Source organism: Muntiacus reevesi, chromosome 1 (genome assembly GCF_963930625.1).
Source record: "Muntiacus reevesi chromosome 1, mMunRee1.1, whole genome shotgun sequence".
NCBI lineage: Eukaryota > Metazoa > Chordata > Mammalia > Artiodactyla > Cervidae > Muntiacus > Muntiacus reevesi.
Genome location: NC_089249.1, coordinates 188,878,407 through 188,898,369, shown reverse-complemented (window position 1 = coordinate 188,898,369; position 19,963 = coordinate 188,878,407). Strand labels below are relative to the sequence as shown.

At 38.7% G+C, this 19,963-nt stretch overlaps 2 protein-coding genes across 2 annotated transcripts; both read left to right on the top strand.

Annotated features, from left to right (window-relative positions):
• Positions 1–8,769: 8,769 nt before the first annotated feature.
• Positions 8,770–9,522, top strand: LOC136155959 (olfactory receptor 7A10-like; the record flags this gene model as incomplete). The annotated part of the gene is made up of 1 exon (XM_065918218.1): positions 8,770–9,522. A coding segment is annotated over one exon (753 nt), but the record flags the coding sequence as incomplete, so codon positions are not given.
• A 6,605-nt stretch (positions 9,523–16,127) lies between these two features.
• LOC136155954 (olfactory receptor 7A10-like) lies at positions 16,128–16,997 on the top strand. The gene has a single exon (XM_065918211.1). It carries the CDS (start codon positions 16,128–16,130, stop codon positions 16,995–16,997), a length of 870 nt encoding a protein of 289 aa, XP_065774283.1.
• Positions 16,998–19,963: the final 2,966 nt, after the last annotated feature.

Here is a 19,963-nt window from a genome sequence, read left to right as displayed (position 1 = left end):
TTGAGAGCATATGAGTGAGAGTCCAGCTTCCCCAGCTATGCAGAAGATCCAATGACTACATGGCTATCCAGAAAACTGACATAAACTTCATGACAAGGGAGTGGGGAGAGATTAGAAGAACAGCAGCCAGGACTCTTGAAGGTCATCACAGATAAGCAGATTCTAACAACTGTATCATGAATTCTATCAGGAAATGTTCTAAAACTGTTGACAGTTGTAGGTATCTAAGAATGTGTTAAAAAACTGAACTGTACATTTAAAATTGGTGAATTGTATGGTATGTGAATCATATCTTAAGAAAGCTATTTTTAAAAGTTCAAAAATCTTTAATGAAGGAAAAAGGAAACTATAGTCCAATATATCAAATGAATATACATGAAAAATTTCTAAACAAGATAGTGGTAAACTAAGTTCTATGGAGCGTTAAATGGATCATAAACCAGAATCACATGGGGTTAATCTCTGGGACACAAGTAAGTTTCAACAAAAGCAAATCAGTCAATGTAATACACCATGTGAATGGAATTGAAGGTAAACATCATATGTTAATAACCTTAGATGCAGAAAACTCATTTGACAAAATTCAACATTCTTTCGTGATAAAAATTCTACTAAAGTGACTATAGAAGGAATGAAACTCAACAGTAAAATGACCATATATGAAAAGCCCATAGATGACATTATACTGACTGGTAAAAAGTTGAAAATATCTTCTTTAAGATCAGACACAGACAAGAGGGCCCACTCTTCCCACTTCTATTCAACATAGTCCTGAAAGTTCTAGTTAGAGTATCTAAGAAAGAAAATACAGGCATCCTGATAGGAAAGAAAGACATCAATCTGTCTGTTTGAAGATGAAAAGTCTCTATATGTATGTATGTATCTATCTATATATCTATATCTACCTATTTATGAAAACCTAAAGCCTGCATCAAAAACATTAGAACACATAAACAAATTCAGTAAATTTGCAGGATAGAAAATCAGTATGTAAAAATCAATTATGTCTACATACACTAAAAATGAACAATCAAGAAAAGAAAACTCTCAATTATAATAGCATCATAAAGGGTGCAAAAATACTCAGAAATCAATTTAGCCAAGAGGTCAAATTCCTACACACTAAACCATTTTAAGACTTTCATGAAAGAAGTGGCAGTAGGCACAAATAAATGAAGCAATGTCATATGTTCTTGGATCAGACCAATAAATATGTATAAATGGTAGAAAACAAAATAAATAATTACTTTTCCTATCTTAGTGCCTCAGGGACATCACATTTTCTAAATCTAAAGCACATTTTTGTTTATGTAATGAGAAAATCTCTATCAGCTAAAAAGTCTGAATATCTCCAAATTGAATTTAAATTTCCTCATCTACTTAAGATGAGATTACAACACAGTATGTCTTTCCCCAGGGAAACTAAATGAATAAATTAAGAAATGTAATCTCAGTTACTTGAACAAAGTTTTATTGGCTAAATGTCTATGGTGTTGGTGGTTTAGTCGCTAAAACGTGTCTGACTTTTTGTGACGGTATGAACTGTAGGCTTCTCTGTCGATTGGATTCTCCAGGCAAGACTACTGGAATGGGTTGCCATTTCCTTCTCCACCTGATCTTTCTGGAACAGGGACTAAACTGGTAACTTCTACATTGTAGGTAGATTATCGACTGAACCACCAGGGAAGCTGAATAAACACCTATCAGTTCAGTTCAGTTCAGTCACTCAGTCACATCTGACTCTTTGTGACCCCATGGACCACAGCATGCAAAGCCTCCCTGTCCATCACAAACTCCCGGAGTTCACTCAAACACATGTCCATCGAGTCAGTGATGCCACCCAGCCATCTCATCCTCTGTCATCCCCTTCTCCTCCTGCCCCCAATCCCTCCCAGCATCAGGGTCTTTTCCAATGAGTCAACTCTTCACATGAAGTGGCCAAAGTACTGGAGTTTCAGTTTCAGCATCAGTTCTTCCAATGAACACCCAGGACTGATCTTTAGGGTGGACTGATTGGATCTCCTTGCAGTCCAAGGGACTCTCAAGAGTCTTCTCCAACACCACAGTTCAAAAGCATCAATTCTTCAGTGCTTAGCTTTCTTCACTGTTCAACTCTCACATCCATACATGACCACTGGAAAAACCATAGCCTTGACTAGACCGAACTTTGTTGGCAAAGTAACGTCTCTGCTTTTTAATATGCTATCTAGGTTGCTCATAACTTTCCTTCCAAGGAGTAAGTGTCTTTTAATTTCATGGCTGCAGTCACCATCTGCAGTGATTTTTGAGCCCCCCAAAATAAAGTCTGACACTGTTTCCACTGTTTCCCCATCTATTTGCCATGAAGTGATGGGACCTGATGTCATATGTTAGTTTTCTGAATGTTGAGTTTTACGTCAATTTTTTCACTCTCCTCTTTCACTTTCATCAAGAGGCTTTTTAGTTCTTCTTCACTTTCTGCCATAAGGGTGGTGTCATCTGCATATCTGAGATTATTGATATTTCTCCCGGCAATCTTGGTTCCAGCTTGTGCTTCGTCTAGCCCAGCGTTTCTCATGATGTACTCTGCATATAAGTTAAACATTCAGGGTGACAATAAACAGCCTGGACCTACTCCTTTCCCTATTTGGAACCAGTCTGTTGTTCCATGTCCAGTTCTAACTGTTGCTTCCTGACCTGCATATAGGTTTCTCAAGAGGCAGGTCTGATGGCTGGTATGCCCATCTCTTTCAGAATTTTCCACAGTTTATTGTGATCCACACAGTCAAAGGATTTGGCATAGTCAATAAAGCAGAAATACACATTTTTCTGGAACTATCTTGCTTTTTCGATGATCCAGGGAATGTTGGCAATTTGTTCTCTGATTCCTCTGCCTTTTCTAAAACCAGCTTGAACATCTGGAAGTTCTCGGTTCACGTATTGCTGAAGCCTGGCTTGGAGAATTTTGAGCATTACTTTACTAGCGTGTGAGATGAGTGCAATTGTGCGGTAGTTGGAGCATTCTTTGAGATTGCTTTTCTTTGGGATTGTAATGAAAACTGACCTTTTTCTGTCCTGTGGCCACTGCTGAGTTTTCCAAACTTGCTGGCATATTGCATGCAGCACTTTCACAGCATCATCCTTTAGGATTTGAAATAGCTCAACTGGAATTCCATCACCTCCACTAGTTTTGTTCATAAATATCTACAGACAATTTCTAATGCAAATGCAAAATTATCACACTAGTGATTTAAATAAACACATTTATGCTCCTATACTTCTGGAGATCAAAAGACTGAAATGAGTCTCATTGGGTAAAATCAAAATGATTGCGGCCTTGGATTTCTTCTGGAAGCTATCAGGAAAAACATATCTACTTTCTTATTCTGAGTAAATATTATGGAGAAAAAAAAATCCAAATATATACCTTACAATTAACAAACATTTCAATATGAGGGACTAAATGGCAATTCTTAACTTGTTAGATAATTATGAAATTCCAAATGATTTTGGACAATGTGGCCTGAAACTGAGGTGTGCAGAGCCCAAGGTTCATATCAAAGGAACGAAGTTCTCCTGCTCGTCTTTGTTAAAGGGAGGAGCAATTTTCTCCAGACACCAGGAGCTGTGTCTCTACTACAAAATATGTTATAGACTCAAGGAACCTAATCATGCAAGTATGAAATGCAGTCTTAGATATGGAGAAAATCTTAAATCAGGTTTGGGATGAGGTGCTGGAAGGTTAGACTGAAGAATTCAAAATGTACACAAGGAAGAACTATGATAATAAGCTGTGGATTCTCTTGACTCTAACCTGGTCTCTTGGAAACCCAGAATCTCCAGGACATTCCCTTTTGTATTCAGACTAGTGTCCCACTGGGAAACCATGTTCTTAGGGTTTGGTGTAACAAGACAGAAATGTGCTGATGAGCAGATAAGGGGAGCTATAAATATCTCCTCTGCTGCATCCCTCAGCCTGTACAACCTTGGACTGCATGAGGCGTGGTAGTTGCTCTTGGAGTCCTAAGTCTGGCTGGGAGACTCTTGCCACCCTCGTTCCTGGTGTCTTTTGAGGAGCCAGAGTTTCTGTCTCCATCATTAACCATCCAGGAGGAGTTTGAAGTTCCCCCAGTGACCTTCCTCTCAGAGTTCCCAATCAGGTGAGTTGGCAAGTCCAGGAGGTACTACAGAAAAGGATCAGAGAAAATCATTCTTGAGGTCACCTGTTAACCACTTGCTGAGCCCAATGCTAAGAGATTGTTAGTTGTTTGCTTTTCTGATTAACTAACTAATGTATTTATTTATCATGCTGAAAAGGGACGTGAGCATGAACCTTCACTGGGGTGACTGTTGACTATTAAGTGAAGGTAACCCATCAGAGTCAAGAATGGCTGGCATACAGTGCTTCTAGTAAAAGCAAGACTTATCTAAGGGGTTTTGCAGAAAAAGCAAGTAAATAAAAAGCATTTGGTGTGGAGGTAGTCCAGTGAATTGTGGGTATTTCTTTTTTCTTTTTTAAGATGGGTTATGTTTGAAACATTTTTATATTTGTAGGAAAGACCCAAAACAATGTATTGCTTGCAAATATTACTTTGTAATAAAAGTTCATGATAGATTAATGTCACATTTTCTCTTTTACACTCTGGATATTCAGGTTAAAAATATCTTTGAGAATTAAAAAGCAGCATGCTAAATAGCTTTATTTTGCAATTATTTTCCCATGAAGCTGAATACTATCTATGGGTTACTTTTTCATTTATATTCTCTATTGCAAATAGTCTATACAAAATCTTTATATTTGTGCAGGAATCATTGGAGAATTTTTATTCTTGTTTTTGATTACATTGTTCCAAACAAGGAACTGGAGTTTTTCTATCAAATCTCTGTTTAAGACTGAGTTCTTTTATGAATGTACAGGTGGATATGTAAGGGATTGTGAGTGTTTATTCATAGTGTGTGGCCGAATATATCACTCTGTCTATTCTGTTTTCTCCATATTTTTCTGTACTGAAAACCTGAGCTGTCACTTTAGTATTCTTGAAGATCTTTGATTGAAACAAAAATGAAAGTGAATATTCTTCTGTATGTGTGGAAGTGTGCTCAGTCACTAGGCCATGTCTGACCCTTTATGACCCTATGAACTGTAACCCCCAAGGCTCCTCTGTCTATGGATTATCCTGACAAGAATACTGACGTGGGTTGCCATGCCCTCCTCCAGGAAATCTTCCCAAACAAGTGATCAAACCCTCATCTCCCGTGTCTATTGCATTGCATAAACTTATATAAATCAGTATATTTTTATATAGGATGAAAATAAAACTTAGGTACTGCACTGCTTTTTCCATGAGTTTAAAAGACTTTCCCTTATATCCTTAGATTTCCAAGTCTTTGGAAATTTAATCTGTAGCCAAAGACCCATGATGTTACTGTCAAATTTTTATTATACTATTTTGCTATATAAGTTAGTTTTGGATTCTCATTCAATTTTCCTTCATATGGTTGATTCAGTTCAGTTCAGTTCAGTCACTCAGTTGTGTCTGACTCTTTGCGACCCCATGGACTGCAGCACACCAGGCCTCCCTGTCCATCACCAACTCCCGAGGTCCACCCAAACCCATGTCCATTGAATCGGTGATGCCATCCAACCATCTCATCCTCTGTCATCCTCTTCTCCTCCTGCCTTCAATCTTTCCCAGTATCAGGATCTTTTCAAATGAGTCAGCTCTTTGCATCAGGTAGCCACAGTATTGGAGTTTCAGCTTCAGCATCAGTCCTTCCAATGAATATTAAGGACTGATTTCCTTTAGGATGGACTGGTTGGATCTCCTTGCAGGCCAAGGGACTCTCTAGAGTCTTCTCTAACACCACAGTTCAAAAGCATCAATTCTCTTGTGTTCAGCTTTCTTTATAGTCAAACTCTCACATCCATATGTGACCACTGGAAAAACCATAGCCTTGACTAAATGGACATTTGTTGACAAAGCAAAGTCTCTGCTTTTCAATATGCTGTCTAGGTTGGTCATAGCTTTCCTTCCAAGGAGTAAGCGTCTTTTAATTTCATGGCTGCAATCACCAGCTGCAGTGATTTTGGAGCCCAGAAAAATGAAGTCAGCCACTGTTTCCATTGTTTCCCCATCTATTTGCCATGAAGTGATGGGACCAGATGCCATGATCTTTGTTTGCTGAACATTGAGCTTTAAGTCAGCTTTTTCACTCTCTTCTTTCACTTTCATCAAGAGGCTCTTTAGTTCTTCTTCGCTTTCTGCCATAAGGGTGGTGTCATCTGTATATGTGAGGTTATTGATATTTATCCCGGCAATCTTGATTCCAGTTTGTGCTTCCTCCAGCCCAGTGTTTCTCATGATGTACTCTGCATATAAGTTAAATAAGCAGGGTGACCATATACAGCCTTGACGTACTCATTTTCCTATTTGGAACCAGTCTGTTGTTCCATGCCCAGTTCTAACTGTTGCTTCTTGACCTGCATAGAAACCACTAATTCTAGTCTAATTGAATTCTTACTGACACTCTCTACATTATAAATTCTTTTTTCTTTTTAAACTTCTTTTCCTATAGATGTATAATCTATATATAATACACACATTTGCATATATATTCATATACTTTTATTCAAATAAATAAAGAGAATTATGTGCGTATCATACACACTGTTTATATTTTAGTGCAGTCTTGTTTCTTCCTTGTGTCCACTGTTCCATCTTACTCATTAATACCTCATGGACTTGCCTCCAGTCCACTAGTGTTTTGCTCATTCACTATTTCAACGTCTGCCTAATATTCGATGCTATGGCTGTGCTACTCACATTTTGAAAACACATGTTTCACTCCTGGACACTCTTTCACACTTTTTTTCATCATTTTCCCCTTTGCACATTCATCTTGCAGCATCGGCTTCCTATTTATTGCTTAAACACCTGCATCAAGCAGCTTTCTCTTTGCCCTGTCATCCACAGGACTGAATGTGGAGACTCATCACCACTGACAGCCATTCTTTTGCAAATAGGAAGGTGAGGCTAATCTTTTTGCATATATTGTCAATCACTTCAGGAAGATAAATACCACTCTTCCCATTATTTGGGTAAACATGCAAAAATATAGAATGATTAAATTGCCTCTTATAGTTAAAATAGATCCTATGTGGTAGATCCAAGATTTTATGCAAAGTTTCCTAATTTCAAAATTAGGAATTTTGTTAAATACAATTTAAAACAATTTAGAAGTGTGTTTTACCATTTCCCTTTAAAATCCTTTCACTATTTTTGTACATTGCACATTTCCATTTGCAAGTTGTCGGTTTATTCTCTTTGCTGATTTTTCTGCTGCTGCTGGTGCTGCTAAGTCGCTTCAGTCGTGTCCGACTCTGCGACCCCACAGATGGCAGCCCACCAGGCTCCCCTGTCCCTGGGATTCTCCAGGAAAGAACACTGGAGTGGGTTGCCATTTCCTTCTCCAATTCATGAAAGTGAAAAGTGAAAGTGAAGTCGCTCATTTGTGTCCAACTCTTTGCGACCCCTTGCTATCATAAAGATATGTCTTCTTTTTTTTTTCAATCTGGAGGTACATATATATATATATTTCCTGGTGACTCAGACAGCAAAGAATCTGCCCCCAATGCAGGAGACCCGGGTTTGACCCCTGGGTCAGGAAGATCCTCCCCTGGAGAAGGGAATGCCTACCCTTTCCAGTATTTTTGCCTGGAGAAACCCATGGCCAGAGGAGCCTGGCAGGCTACAGTCCATAGGATCACAAAGAGTCAGAGGCGATTGAGAGACTAACATATACACACACACATATATTTGCTTTATTAGTTATTCTGAGCATCAAGCAGACGCACAGAGAGCAGGGAACAATACACTGGATGATGGACTCCCCATGTCTTGAAGTTTTAGTAATAGCACAGAAGTCATTTTATTTTTCAGCATCCTCTGACACAACCCTTCATCACCCTCCCTCTTACATTCCCCTGAACACTGGCTTACTTGTGAGCTTGAATATCTAGAAAAAGATCTTCAGTATCATTGCAGGTTCTTTTACCTTCAGGACATGTACATGATCTGATAAACTCTTGTCACCTGTTGTGTCTTCCTTAAATTCTGTTTTCAAACATCATCTAGTTAGCAGATTAACTGAACTTCAATGGAAATTAAGTGCCATCCACTCACTTTTATACCTGCATCTTTTTTTTATTCATAGCATGGTATATATTTGCTTACAGTCTTTCTCTGTGATTGGACTATAAGAATTTTTGAAGGGCAAAGTCCAAGACAAAACTTCATAGACAGAGAAGTCATAGAGACCCATTTAACAGGATGAATTCCATAGCAAATATATATGTTGGCAACCCACTCCAGTGTTCTTGCCTGAAAAACTTCATGGACAGAGGAGCCTGGTGGGCTCCAGTCCATGGAGTTGCGAAGAGTAGAACACAACTGAGCCAATTAGTATGCATGTACACACACACACACACATACACACACACACACACACACACGTAGCTTAACTTCAAAAGTTTAATTGTAAAGTTCCACCTATTTTAGTAATACCCATTTGTATGAAAATTAGTCATATTATTTTTTTCTTTCCTAGTTGTCACATCAATCTTATGGACCTAGTAATAATACACAGATTTCAGAATTTCTACTTCTGGGATTATCAAATGAACCAGAACTGCAGCTCCTCATATTTGGGCTTTTCCTCTCCATGTACCTGATCACTGTCTTTGGAAACCTGCTCATCATCCTGGCTGTCAGCTCAGACTCCCACCTCCACACCCCCATGTACTTCTTCCTCTCCAACCTGTCCTTTGCAGACATCTGCTTCACCTCCACCACCATCCCAAAGATGCTGTGGAACACCCAGACTCACAGTAAAGTCATAACCTACGAAGGCTGCATCACCCAGATGTATTTTTTCTTACTGTTTGGGGGATTGGACGTCTTCCTCCTGACCATGATGGCCTATGATCGGTATGTGGCCATCTGTCACCCTCTGCACTACACAGTCATCATGAAACCCCGGCTCTGTGGTCTCCTGGTTCTGTCATCTTTTGTTATGAGTTTCCTATATTCCCTGATGCAAAGCTTAATGGTGGTGCAGCTGTCCATCTGTACAAAGCGGGCAATCCCCCACTTTTTCTGTGAAGCCAACTTGATGATCCAACTTGCCTGCTCTGACACCTTCGTCTGTGACCTGGTCGTATATTTTGTATCAGCGGTGCTGGGTGGTGGTTCCCTTGCTGCTATTCTTTACTCTTACTCTAAGATAATGTCCTGCATAAATGGAATCTCATCAGCTCAGGGGAAGTATAAAGCATTTTCCACCTGTGCATCTCATCTCTCAGTTGTCTCCTTATTTTCTTGTTCAGTCCTGGGAGTGTACCTTACCTCTGCTGATACCCACAGTTCACACTCAAGTGTGATCGCCTCGGTGATGTACAGTGTGGTCACACCCATGCTGAATCCCTTCATGTACAGTCTCAGGAATAAAGACATTAAGAAAGCTTTGAAAATATTTGGGAAGTAAACTAATAAAGAGTTAAGTGTCCTGGGACTGAAGAACTCCCACTGACTGCAGGGCTTAAAACCCAGAGCCATAAATGGTGAATTTTTTAAATTTCATTTTGAGGGTAGAACTTGCTCTTTCTATTTATCTCTGGAATTTTTGCTTCTTTGGCTTCCACTTATCAATACAAGCTAAATCACTTTATTAAGCTTTCTTCTCTCTGTGATATTGAGAGTTTTCTCCTTTGTTGTCTTCCTATTATTCCTAATTTATTTGCAACCTTGAAAAAGAAATATTTAGACATTCCCATTTATCTCATAGGACTATATGCAATTGTTAACAATTTTTTTTTTCAAATGAAAAATGTAATCCTATGCAATATTTCGTTAAGTTTCCTAAGAGTACTAGGTTGTACAAACTCTATGAAAAAAACACACTTGGCAACCAAGACAATTGATAAGTTTAACAGTTCAGTTCAGTTGCTCCGTCGTGTCTGACTCTTTGTGACCCCATGGACTGTAGCATGACAGGCTTCCCTGTCCATCACCAACTGCTGGAGCTTGCTCAAACTCATGTCCATTGAGTTGGTGATGCCATACAACCATCTCATCCTCTGCTGTCCCCTTTTCCTCCTGCCTTCAATCTTTCTCAGTATCAGGGTCCTTACCAAAGAGTCACTTGAAAAGTTTATATGACAGAAAAATCTGAGACCACAGTTTTTCACTATATGTCCACCAATCATAGTGTATTACTAATTTAGCTGCTCTTCATAATAATATATATTAACATACAGTGTCTTATAGCAAGTTATTTGTTTTTATTCTCCTGACTATGGTATTCCTCTTCTCTAACTCACCTTTGTGTACACAGCACCAACACTAGCTCTTGATTAAAATCGATTATCAAATACATGTCTCTTAGTGATCTCTGCACAGAAACATAAATTAGAATAAAAAGGTGAATTGATATCACCTTGAACTAAGTTGTTGTTATTTAGTCACTAAATTGTGTTTGACTCTTTTTTTGACCCCAAGGACTGAAACCTGTCATGTTCCTTCTGTTGATATTGCTGATAATATGGCTCCTCCTTGCATTGCTCTAAATGAAATAACTCCCTGATTTAAAGTGTTGCCATAACAACTAAAGGTATCATGATTAATCATTATCAGTATTTTTCATTATATATTCCCTTTATGGTTAGATGTCTCTTCATCTGTCTGGTCAAAGAGTGTCTCAATCAAGAGCTTGAATTCCTGTCCAGGCATATAAATCAGGGTCACCAGTATTCCTACACAAAAATGCATATTCTTTCAAACATTTTTGGTTACCTGGAAAGGAATCCCAATAAGATAATCTTTTTAATAGAGCTGTCTGAAAAGAAGTCATGAATGTTGTCTTCATATATGATAATGAGCCAAAAGTAAGCAGCAGCAGATTATTATCATTGCCCTCACTTCTGTTCACTTTGATTAGGTATCAGTTAGCTAATGCTCTGCCAGATATCCAAAAAGCCAGTGATCAGATTCTATGGTGAAATGTTGCCATGAGCTCTGGTGTTCTCCTCCGGAGTCTATCTGGGCCTCTACCCTGTGCTTCTACATCTCATTAATGATGTAGCATGTGGTCATGGTGCTCTTCTCTCTTGAGCAAATATATTATCAGTTTCTGCTATTTGCCTATTTTACCCTCTATTTTATTGGAAAAAAAGAGCATCAAGTATGAATTGCCTTAATTTAGTACTAGAGTCCCTATATCTACATTTCCCTTTTCCACAGGCAGAGGAGATATCTACTACCACTGCTCAGCTTGAATCAGGTACCTGGGGTTCAGGTTCCTCTTTGATCCATGCCCAGCTGTATTTTATTTCCTTCTAATAGATGTATTTAGTCATGTACAGATGTGAGAGTTGGTCCATAAAGAAGGCTGAGCACCAAAGAATTGATGCTTTTGAACTGTGGTGCTGGAGAAAAACTCTTGAGTTCCTTGAACTGCAAGGAGATCAAACCAGATTCTAAAGGAAATCAACCCTGAATAATTCATTGGAAGGATGGATGCTGAAACTGAAACTCCAATATGTTGGCCACCTGATGCAGAGTTGACTCATTGGAAAAGTGGAAAAGACACTTATGCTGGGAAAGATTGAGGGCAGGAGGAGAAGGGGCATCAGAGGCTGAGATGGTTGGATGGCATCACCAACTCGATGGACATGGGTTTGAGAAACCTGATGAGATAGTGGAGGACAGAGGAGCCTGGTGCGCTACAGTTCATGAGGTAACAGAGAGTAGGACAAGACTTAGTGACTGAACAACAAAATGATAGACTCACTGGCATTATTTACATCCTACAATCTGCACATAGTCAAAATGCACTTTTTAACAAAACATAGAAGTCTTACAAAAATAGCAGGACACACTGCACAGTTCTGTTTATGTATAGTTCAAGAAAGTTCACAATAACTCTAATATCATTTTTAGGAAACTGTCAAAAATTTAATCTCCTGGGTCTTACTGTCCTTGTTTCTGAAGAAAATGTGGGACAGTAAACATAACTTTAGACAAATGTTGTAAGAAACAAATGAAATGTATAGATATATTTTAATGGGTCCAAATAAAATCTTCAAAGAAGACAATCATGTGTATGTGTGTTCATTTATATAAATTTTTATTTCAAATAAACATATGCACACTGGTTTGTACACAGTCTCATGTTGTATGTTGAGAGGAAATATGTGAGAAAAATGAAGAGGATACATGTAAAAATAATGAATTCTTGACTGAATATAAAATCAAATAATGTAGAAAATTAGGCACAAAATATAGTGTAAATGGTAGACAACAAATTAAATAATTACTTTTCCTATCTTAATGCCTCATGGACATCACAATCTGAAGCAAGTTTACATTTATGCCATGAGAATATCTCTATCAGCTGAAGAGACGGAATATCCCCAAATTGAATTTAAATTTCCTTTTCCCATTTAAGATGAGATTATAACACAAAATATCTTTCCCCAGGGGAAGCTCAATAAATGAACTGAGAAGTGTAATCTCCATTTCTGGAACAAAATTTTACTGCGAAAAAAAAAATGTCTGTATTCAATTGCTAATGTTAAGATAAAATTACCACACCAGTGATTTAAATAAGTAATTTATGTTCTGACAATTCTGGAGTTCAGAAGCCTGATATGGGTTTCTCTGGACTAAAATCACCATGTTTGCAGGGCTGGATTTCCTCTGGAAGCTAGAGAGAAAAATCTATTTATTTCTCTATTTTGAGTTCAGACTATTATAGGGAAATAATATAAATATATTTATTACAATGAATAAACATTTCAATATGAGGGATTAAATCATAACTCAACTAGTGATATAATTAAGAAATTCCTAGTGATTTTGGCCGGAGAAGGCAATGGCAACTCACTCCAGTACACTTGCCTGGAAAATCCCATGGACGGAGGAGCCTGGTGGGCTGCAGTCCATGGGGTCGTGAAGAGTCAGACACGACTGAGCGACTTCACTTTCACTTTTCACTTTCATGCATTGGAGAAGGAAATGGCAACCCACTCCAGTGTTCTTGCCTGAAGAATCCCAGGGATGGTGGAGCCTGGTGGGCTGCCGTCTACAGGGTCGCACAGAGCCAGACACGACTGAAGTCATTTAGCAGCAGCAGCAGCAGCAGTGATTTTGGACAATGTGTCACCAAGCCAAGCTGTGCAGTGCTCAAGGTTTATATCAAAGGAACACAGTTCTCCTCCTTGTCCTTGTTGAAGAGGAGAAGAGCATTTTTTTCTAGACATCAGGGATTGTGTCTCTACTACAAGTCAATATTTGAAGAGTCAAGGGATCTATTCCAGGAAGGGATGTAATCTATTCCTAAACTTGGAGAAAATCAGGTTTGGGATGATGCATTTTTCAAAGGTTAGACTGAAGAAGTCAGCAAAGTGCATGAGGAAGAACAATGATAATTAGCAGTGGATTCTCTTGACTCTAACCTGGTCTCTTGGGAGCACAGAATCTCCAGGACATTACCTTCCCTGTTCAGACCAGTGTTCCACAGGGAAATCATGGGCCTAGAGGTTGGAGTAAAAAGAGGGAAATGTGCTGATTACTAGACATGGGGAGCTTTAAATATCTCCTCTGCTGCATCCCTCACTCTGTACAACCTTGCACTCAATGGAACATGGTTATTGTGGTTAGAGTCCTAAGTTTGGCTGGAGACTCATGCAAGCCTCCTTTCCACTGTTTATTGTGGGACCAGAGCTTCCATCTCCATTATTAACCATCCAGGAGGAGTTTGGACCTTCTCCCAGTGATCTTCCTCTCAGAGTTCCCAGCCAGGTGAGTTGACTAGTCCAGGAGGTACTGCAGGAAAGGGTCCAAGAAGATCAAATCCATGCATATATACCTGAAGTCACCTGAGAGCCAACTGCTGGTCCCAGAGCCAAGAGTTTGCTAGCATTGACCTATATAAACAATCAAGTGTAAAATAGAGAGGTAATGGGAAGCTGCTATATAATACAGGGGCCCAAGCCCAGTGTTCATGCTAATCTTGTTACATAGATGGTCAACCACCTCCTCAGGAGAATAGGGTCTTCCCTCGTGGCTCAGATGGGAAAGAATCTGCCTGCAATGTGAGAGAACTGGATTTGATCCCGGGGTTGGGAAGATCCCCTAGAGAAGGGAATGGTAACCCATTCCAGTATTCTTGCCTGGAGAATTCCATGAACAGAGGAGCCTGGCAGGCTACAGTCCACAGGATCACAAAGAGTCAGACACAAGTGCGTGACTAACACTTTCAGGAGGATAAATACCCCTATTCCCACTATTTGGGTAAAGATGTAAACTTTTTGAATAGTTCAGTTGCCTCTCGAAATTCAAACAGCTAATATGTGATAGATCCAAGATGCAGTGGCAAGTTTTTAATTTCAAAAGGTGTTATGAATATAATTGAGAGGTTTCTTTTACCATTTCACCTTAAAAATCTCCCACTATTGTTGTATATGATGCATTTCCTTTTCTAAATTGTGGATTCATTCCCTTTGCTCATTTTTCTAGTGGGATGCTGAATTGATAAAGTGACTTGATATCATAGGGATATCTCTTTTATCATTTACATCTTTTTTCTGCTTTATTCGTTATTCTGGGTATCCAGGGGATGCACAGAGTGCAAAGGGGATACACATGGGCAAGGGACTCCCCGTGTCTTGAAGTTTTAACAACATCAGGGAAGCCACTTGATTCCTCAGAATCCTCTAATACAACCCTTCATCAGCTCCCTCTTACATTCCCCCAAACAATGGCTTAAGTTTGAAACTTGGATATCTGGGGAAAAAAATACCCTCAGTTTTTTTCACAGGTTCTTCTCCCTTAGGGACACACATGCCACCCTGATAACCTCTTGTCACCTGTTGGGTCCTCACTGAAGTATCTTTTTAAATATCATTTTGTTTACAGGATTCCTGAATTCCCAAAAAGAAAAAATAACAGCCCTCTTCTCTTATGAAAGCAAAAGTGTTAGTTGCTCAGTCATGTCCAATTCTTTGCTGCCCCATGGACTGTAGCCTGCCAGGATTCTCTGTCCATGGGCTTCTCCAGGCAAGAATACTGGAGTGTAGCCATTCCCTTCTCCATGGGATCTTTCCCACCCAGGAATTGAACCCAGGTCTCCTGCATTGCAGGCAAAATTCTTAACCATCTGAGTCAATACTTCATAGCAGCTGCCACCACCTGGCGTGAAATATATTTGCTTATGTTCTTTCCTCATTCATGATTAGATTGTGGGACTTTTGTAGGACAAAGATGAGACAAGAATTCATAGGCAGGGAAGCCACAAATGACTCCTTTAAGGGGATGAGATTCAAACTCGTGTGTGTGTGTGTGTGTGTGTGTGTGTGTGTGTGTGTGTGTGTGTGTGTGTGTGCGCGTGCGCGCACATGCTTAGTTGCTCAATTGTGTCTGACTCTTCTGAAACCTTTTGGACTGTAACCCACCAGACTCCTCTGTCCATGGGATTTTTCAGGCAAGAATACTGGAATGGGTTACTGTCTCTCTCTCTCTCTCACTCTCCACATATATATGAGTTGAGCTTCCCAGGTGGCGCCACTAGTTCTAAAGAACCAGTCTGCCAATGCAGGAGACATAAGAGATGCAGCTTCGACCCCTGGGTCGGGAAGATCCTCTGGAGGGCAATCCACTCTGGTATTCTTGCCTGGAGAATCCCATGGGCAAAGTAGCCTGGTGGTCTACCATCCATAGGGTCACAAAGAGTCAGACATGACTGAAGCGATTTAGCACGCATGTAAGCTTGCAGTTAAGCCATATATACATGCGGGCTGCTAGGTAGTAGCTTCCTCATTGGTATATATATATATGGCTTAATTTAAAACTTTAATATATGCAAGCTATATATATATATATGTGTATATATATATATAGTTAATCAATTGTAATATTTCACCTAGTTAGTAATGTGCATTTGTATGAAAATTAGTCATATTATTTTTTCTTTTCTAGTCATTACATCTACCTTATGGAACCAGTAATAACACACAGGTGTCAGGATTTCTTCTTCAGGGATTATCAAAGGAACCAGAACTGCAGCCCCTCATATTTGGGCTTTTCCTCTCCATGTACCTGATCACTGTGATTGGAAACCTGCTCATCATCCTGGCTGTCAGCTCAGACTCCCACCTCCACACCCCCATGTACTTCTTCCTCTCCAACCTGTCCTTTGCAGACATCTGCTTTGCCTCCACCACCATCCCAAAGATGCTGTGGAACATTCAGACTCACAGCAAAGGCATGACCTATGAAGGCTGCATCATCCAGATGCATTTTTTCTTACTGTTTGGGGGACTGGATGTCCTTCTCCTAAGTGTGATGGCCTATGACCGGTATGTGGCCATCTGTCACCCCCTGCACTACACAGAGACCATGAACCCCCGGCTCTGTGGTCTCCTGGTTCTGTCATCGTACATTGTGAGTTTCCTGTATTCCTTGCTACAGAGCCTAGTGGTGGTGCAGCTGTCCTTCTGCACAAACTATGAAATCCCCCACTTTTTCTGTGAAACCAGCCAGGTGGCCCGCCTTGCCTGCTCTGACACCTTCATCTGTGACATGGTGATGTATTTTGCAGGAGCGCTGATCGGTGGTGGTTCCTTCACGTGCATTCTTTACTCTTACTCTCAGATAGTCTCCTCTGTACGTGGAATCTCATCAACTCAGGGGAAATATAAAGCATTTTCCACCTGTGCATCTCACCTCTCAGTTGTCTCCTTATTTTACTGTTCAGTCCTAGGAGTGTACATCGCTTCTGCTGATACCCACGGCTCACATTCAAGTGCAATCACCTCGGTGATGTACACCGTGGTCACACCCATGCTGAACCCTTTCATCTACAGTCTCAGGAATAATGACATAAAAGGAGCTCTGAAAATATTATTTACAAACGAAACTATAAAAGAGATCATTGACTTGGTGTTGAAGAACTGCTGTTGATTGCAGGGCTCACAACTTCACAGTCATAAATTGTGATTATTTGAATCACATTTTGAAGCTAGAACTTGCTCTTTCTATTTATTTCCGGAATTTTTTATTTCTTCGGCTTCCATTTATCTAAAGAACTTAACTACCATTATTAAGCTTTCTTCACTCTCTGATGTGTAACATTTTCTCCCTTTTTTGTCTTCTAATTATTCCAAATTTATTCCCAATCTCTAATATTAAATATTTGGAGAATCTCATTTGTCTCATGGGAAACTATGAATTTCTCAGTATTTTTTTTTCTCAAATGACATATACAATCCTATGTAATCTTCTCTTAGTTTTCCTAAAAGCATAATTATAGGCTGTACTAAACCTATGGGGGAAAAGAAGAACACATTTGAGAAAACAGGATCATTTATATAAGTTTATAGGAGAGGGAAATCTGAGACCAACATTTCTCACTGTATGAGCACAACTGCTTGTGTATCAATAACAGTTGTTTTCAAAACTATATAGATTTAACATATAGTGCATTTTAGCTAATCATTTGTTTTAATTAATTAATTTTAATTAAGTAATACCCAGCAAGAATACTGAAATGGGTATTCTTTTTCTCTTAGACACTCTGTATGCACAGTGCCAACACTAGCCCCTGACTTTGTTTACCAAATACATATCTCCTAGTGATGTCTCCATGAAAACAGATATTTGAGTAAACCATTGGATTAATATGACCTTGAATATGATGAAGCAAGCTTTAACTTATACTTTGTATCACTCTGCATAATATTTCTTTTTCAAAATATACATTTGCTTTTTGAAGTAAGATAAATGTAACTTGTTTATTTGCTTTTTGAAGTAAGATAAATGTCACTTGTTTAAAGGGGATTATTCTTTGGTGTGAAGTTTTGGAAGGTATGTTTTAAGGTTTTTCATTGAATTACTGACTTTTTTCCCTTGAAATCTTCCAGTGATGCATACAAACATGATTCTTTCTAATGCTTTAAATAAAATAACCCAGAGGAAATTAATAGCAACACAATAATAGTGAGAGACTTTAATACCCCACTCACAACTATGGATAGATCAACTAAACAGAAAATTAACAAGGAAACACAAACCTTAATTGACACAATGGACCAGCTAGACCTAATTGATATCTATAGGACATTTCACCCCAAAACAATCAACTTCACCTTTTTCTCAAGTGCACACGGAACCTTCTCCAGAATAGATCACATCCTGGGCCATAAATCTAGTCTGGGAAAATTCAAAAAAATTCAAATCATTCCAGTCTTCTTTTCTGACCACAGTGCGGTAAGATTAGATCTCAATTATAGGAAAAAAACTGTTAAAAATTCAAACATATGGATGCTAAATAACACGCTTCTGAATAACCAACAAATCATAGAAGAAATAAAAAAAAATCAAAATATGCATAGAAAGGAATGAAAATGAAAACACAACAACCCAAAACCTATGGGACACTGTAAAAGCAGTGCTAAGGGGAAGGTTCATAGCATTACATGCTTACCTCAAGAAACAAGATAAAAGTCAAATAAATAACCTAATTCTACACCTAAAGCAATTAGAGAAGGAAGAAATGAAGAATCCCAGGGTTAGTAGAAGGAAAAAAACTCTTAAAAATTAGGGCAGAAATAAATGCAAAAGAACCTAGAGACCATAGCAAAAATCAACAAAGTTAAAAGCTGGTTTTTTTGAAAACGTAAACAAAATTGACAAACTGTTAGCAAGACTCATTAAGAAACAAAGAGAAAAGAGCCAAATTAACAAAATTAGAAATGAAAATGGAGAAATCACAACAGACAACACTGAAATACAAAGAATCATTAGAGATTACTACCAGCAGCTCTATGCCAATAAATTGGACAACTTGGAAGAAATGGACAAATTCTTAGAAAAGCACAACTATCCAAAACTGAACCAGGAAGAATTAGAAAACCAATCTTAACAGACCCATCACAAACAAGGAAATCAAAACTGTAATCAGAAATCTTCCAGCAAACAAAAGTCCAGGACCAGATGGCTTCACAGCTGAATTCTATCAAAAATTTAGAGAAGAGCTAACACCTATCTTACTCAAACTCTTCTAGAAAATTGCAGAAGAAGGTAAACTTCCAAACTCATTCTATGAGGCCACCATCACCCTAATTCCAAAACCAGACAGAGATGCCACAATAAAAGAAAACTGCAGGCCAATATCACTGATGAACATAGATGCAAAAATCCTTAACAAAATTCTAGCAAACAGAATCCAACAACATATTAAAAAAATCATACACCATGACCAAGTGGGCTTTATCCCAGGAATGCAAGGATTCTTTAATATCTGCAAATCAATCAATGTAATACACCACATTAACAAATTGAAAGATAAAAACCATATGATTATCTCAATAGATGCAGAGAAAGCCTTTGACAAAATTCAACACCCATTTATGATTAAAACTCTCCAGAAAGCAGGAATAGAAGGAACATACCTCAACATAATAAAAGCTATATATGACAAACCCACAGCAAGCATTACCCTCGATGGTGAAAAATTGAAAACATTTCCCCTGAAATCAGGAACAAGACAAGGGTGCCCACTCTCACCACTACTATTCAACATAGTTTTGGAAGTTTTGGCCACAGTAATCAGAACAGAAAAAGAAGTGAAAGGAATCCAGACAGGAAAAGAAGAAGTGAAACTCTCGCTGTTTGCAGATGACATGATCCTCTACATAGAAAACCCTAAATACTCTACCAGAAAATTACTAGAGCTAATCAACAAATATAGTAAAGTTGCAAGATATAAAATTAACACACAGAAATCCCTTGCATTCCTATACACTAACAATGAGAAAAGAGAAAGAGAAATTAAGGAAACAATACTGTTTACCATTGCAACAAAAAGAATAAAATACTTAGGAGTATATCTACCTAAAGAAACAAAAGACCTATACATAGAAAACTAT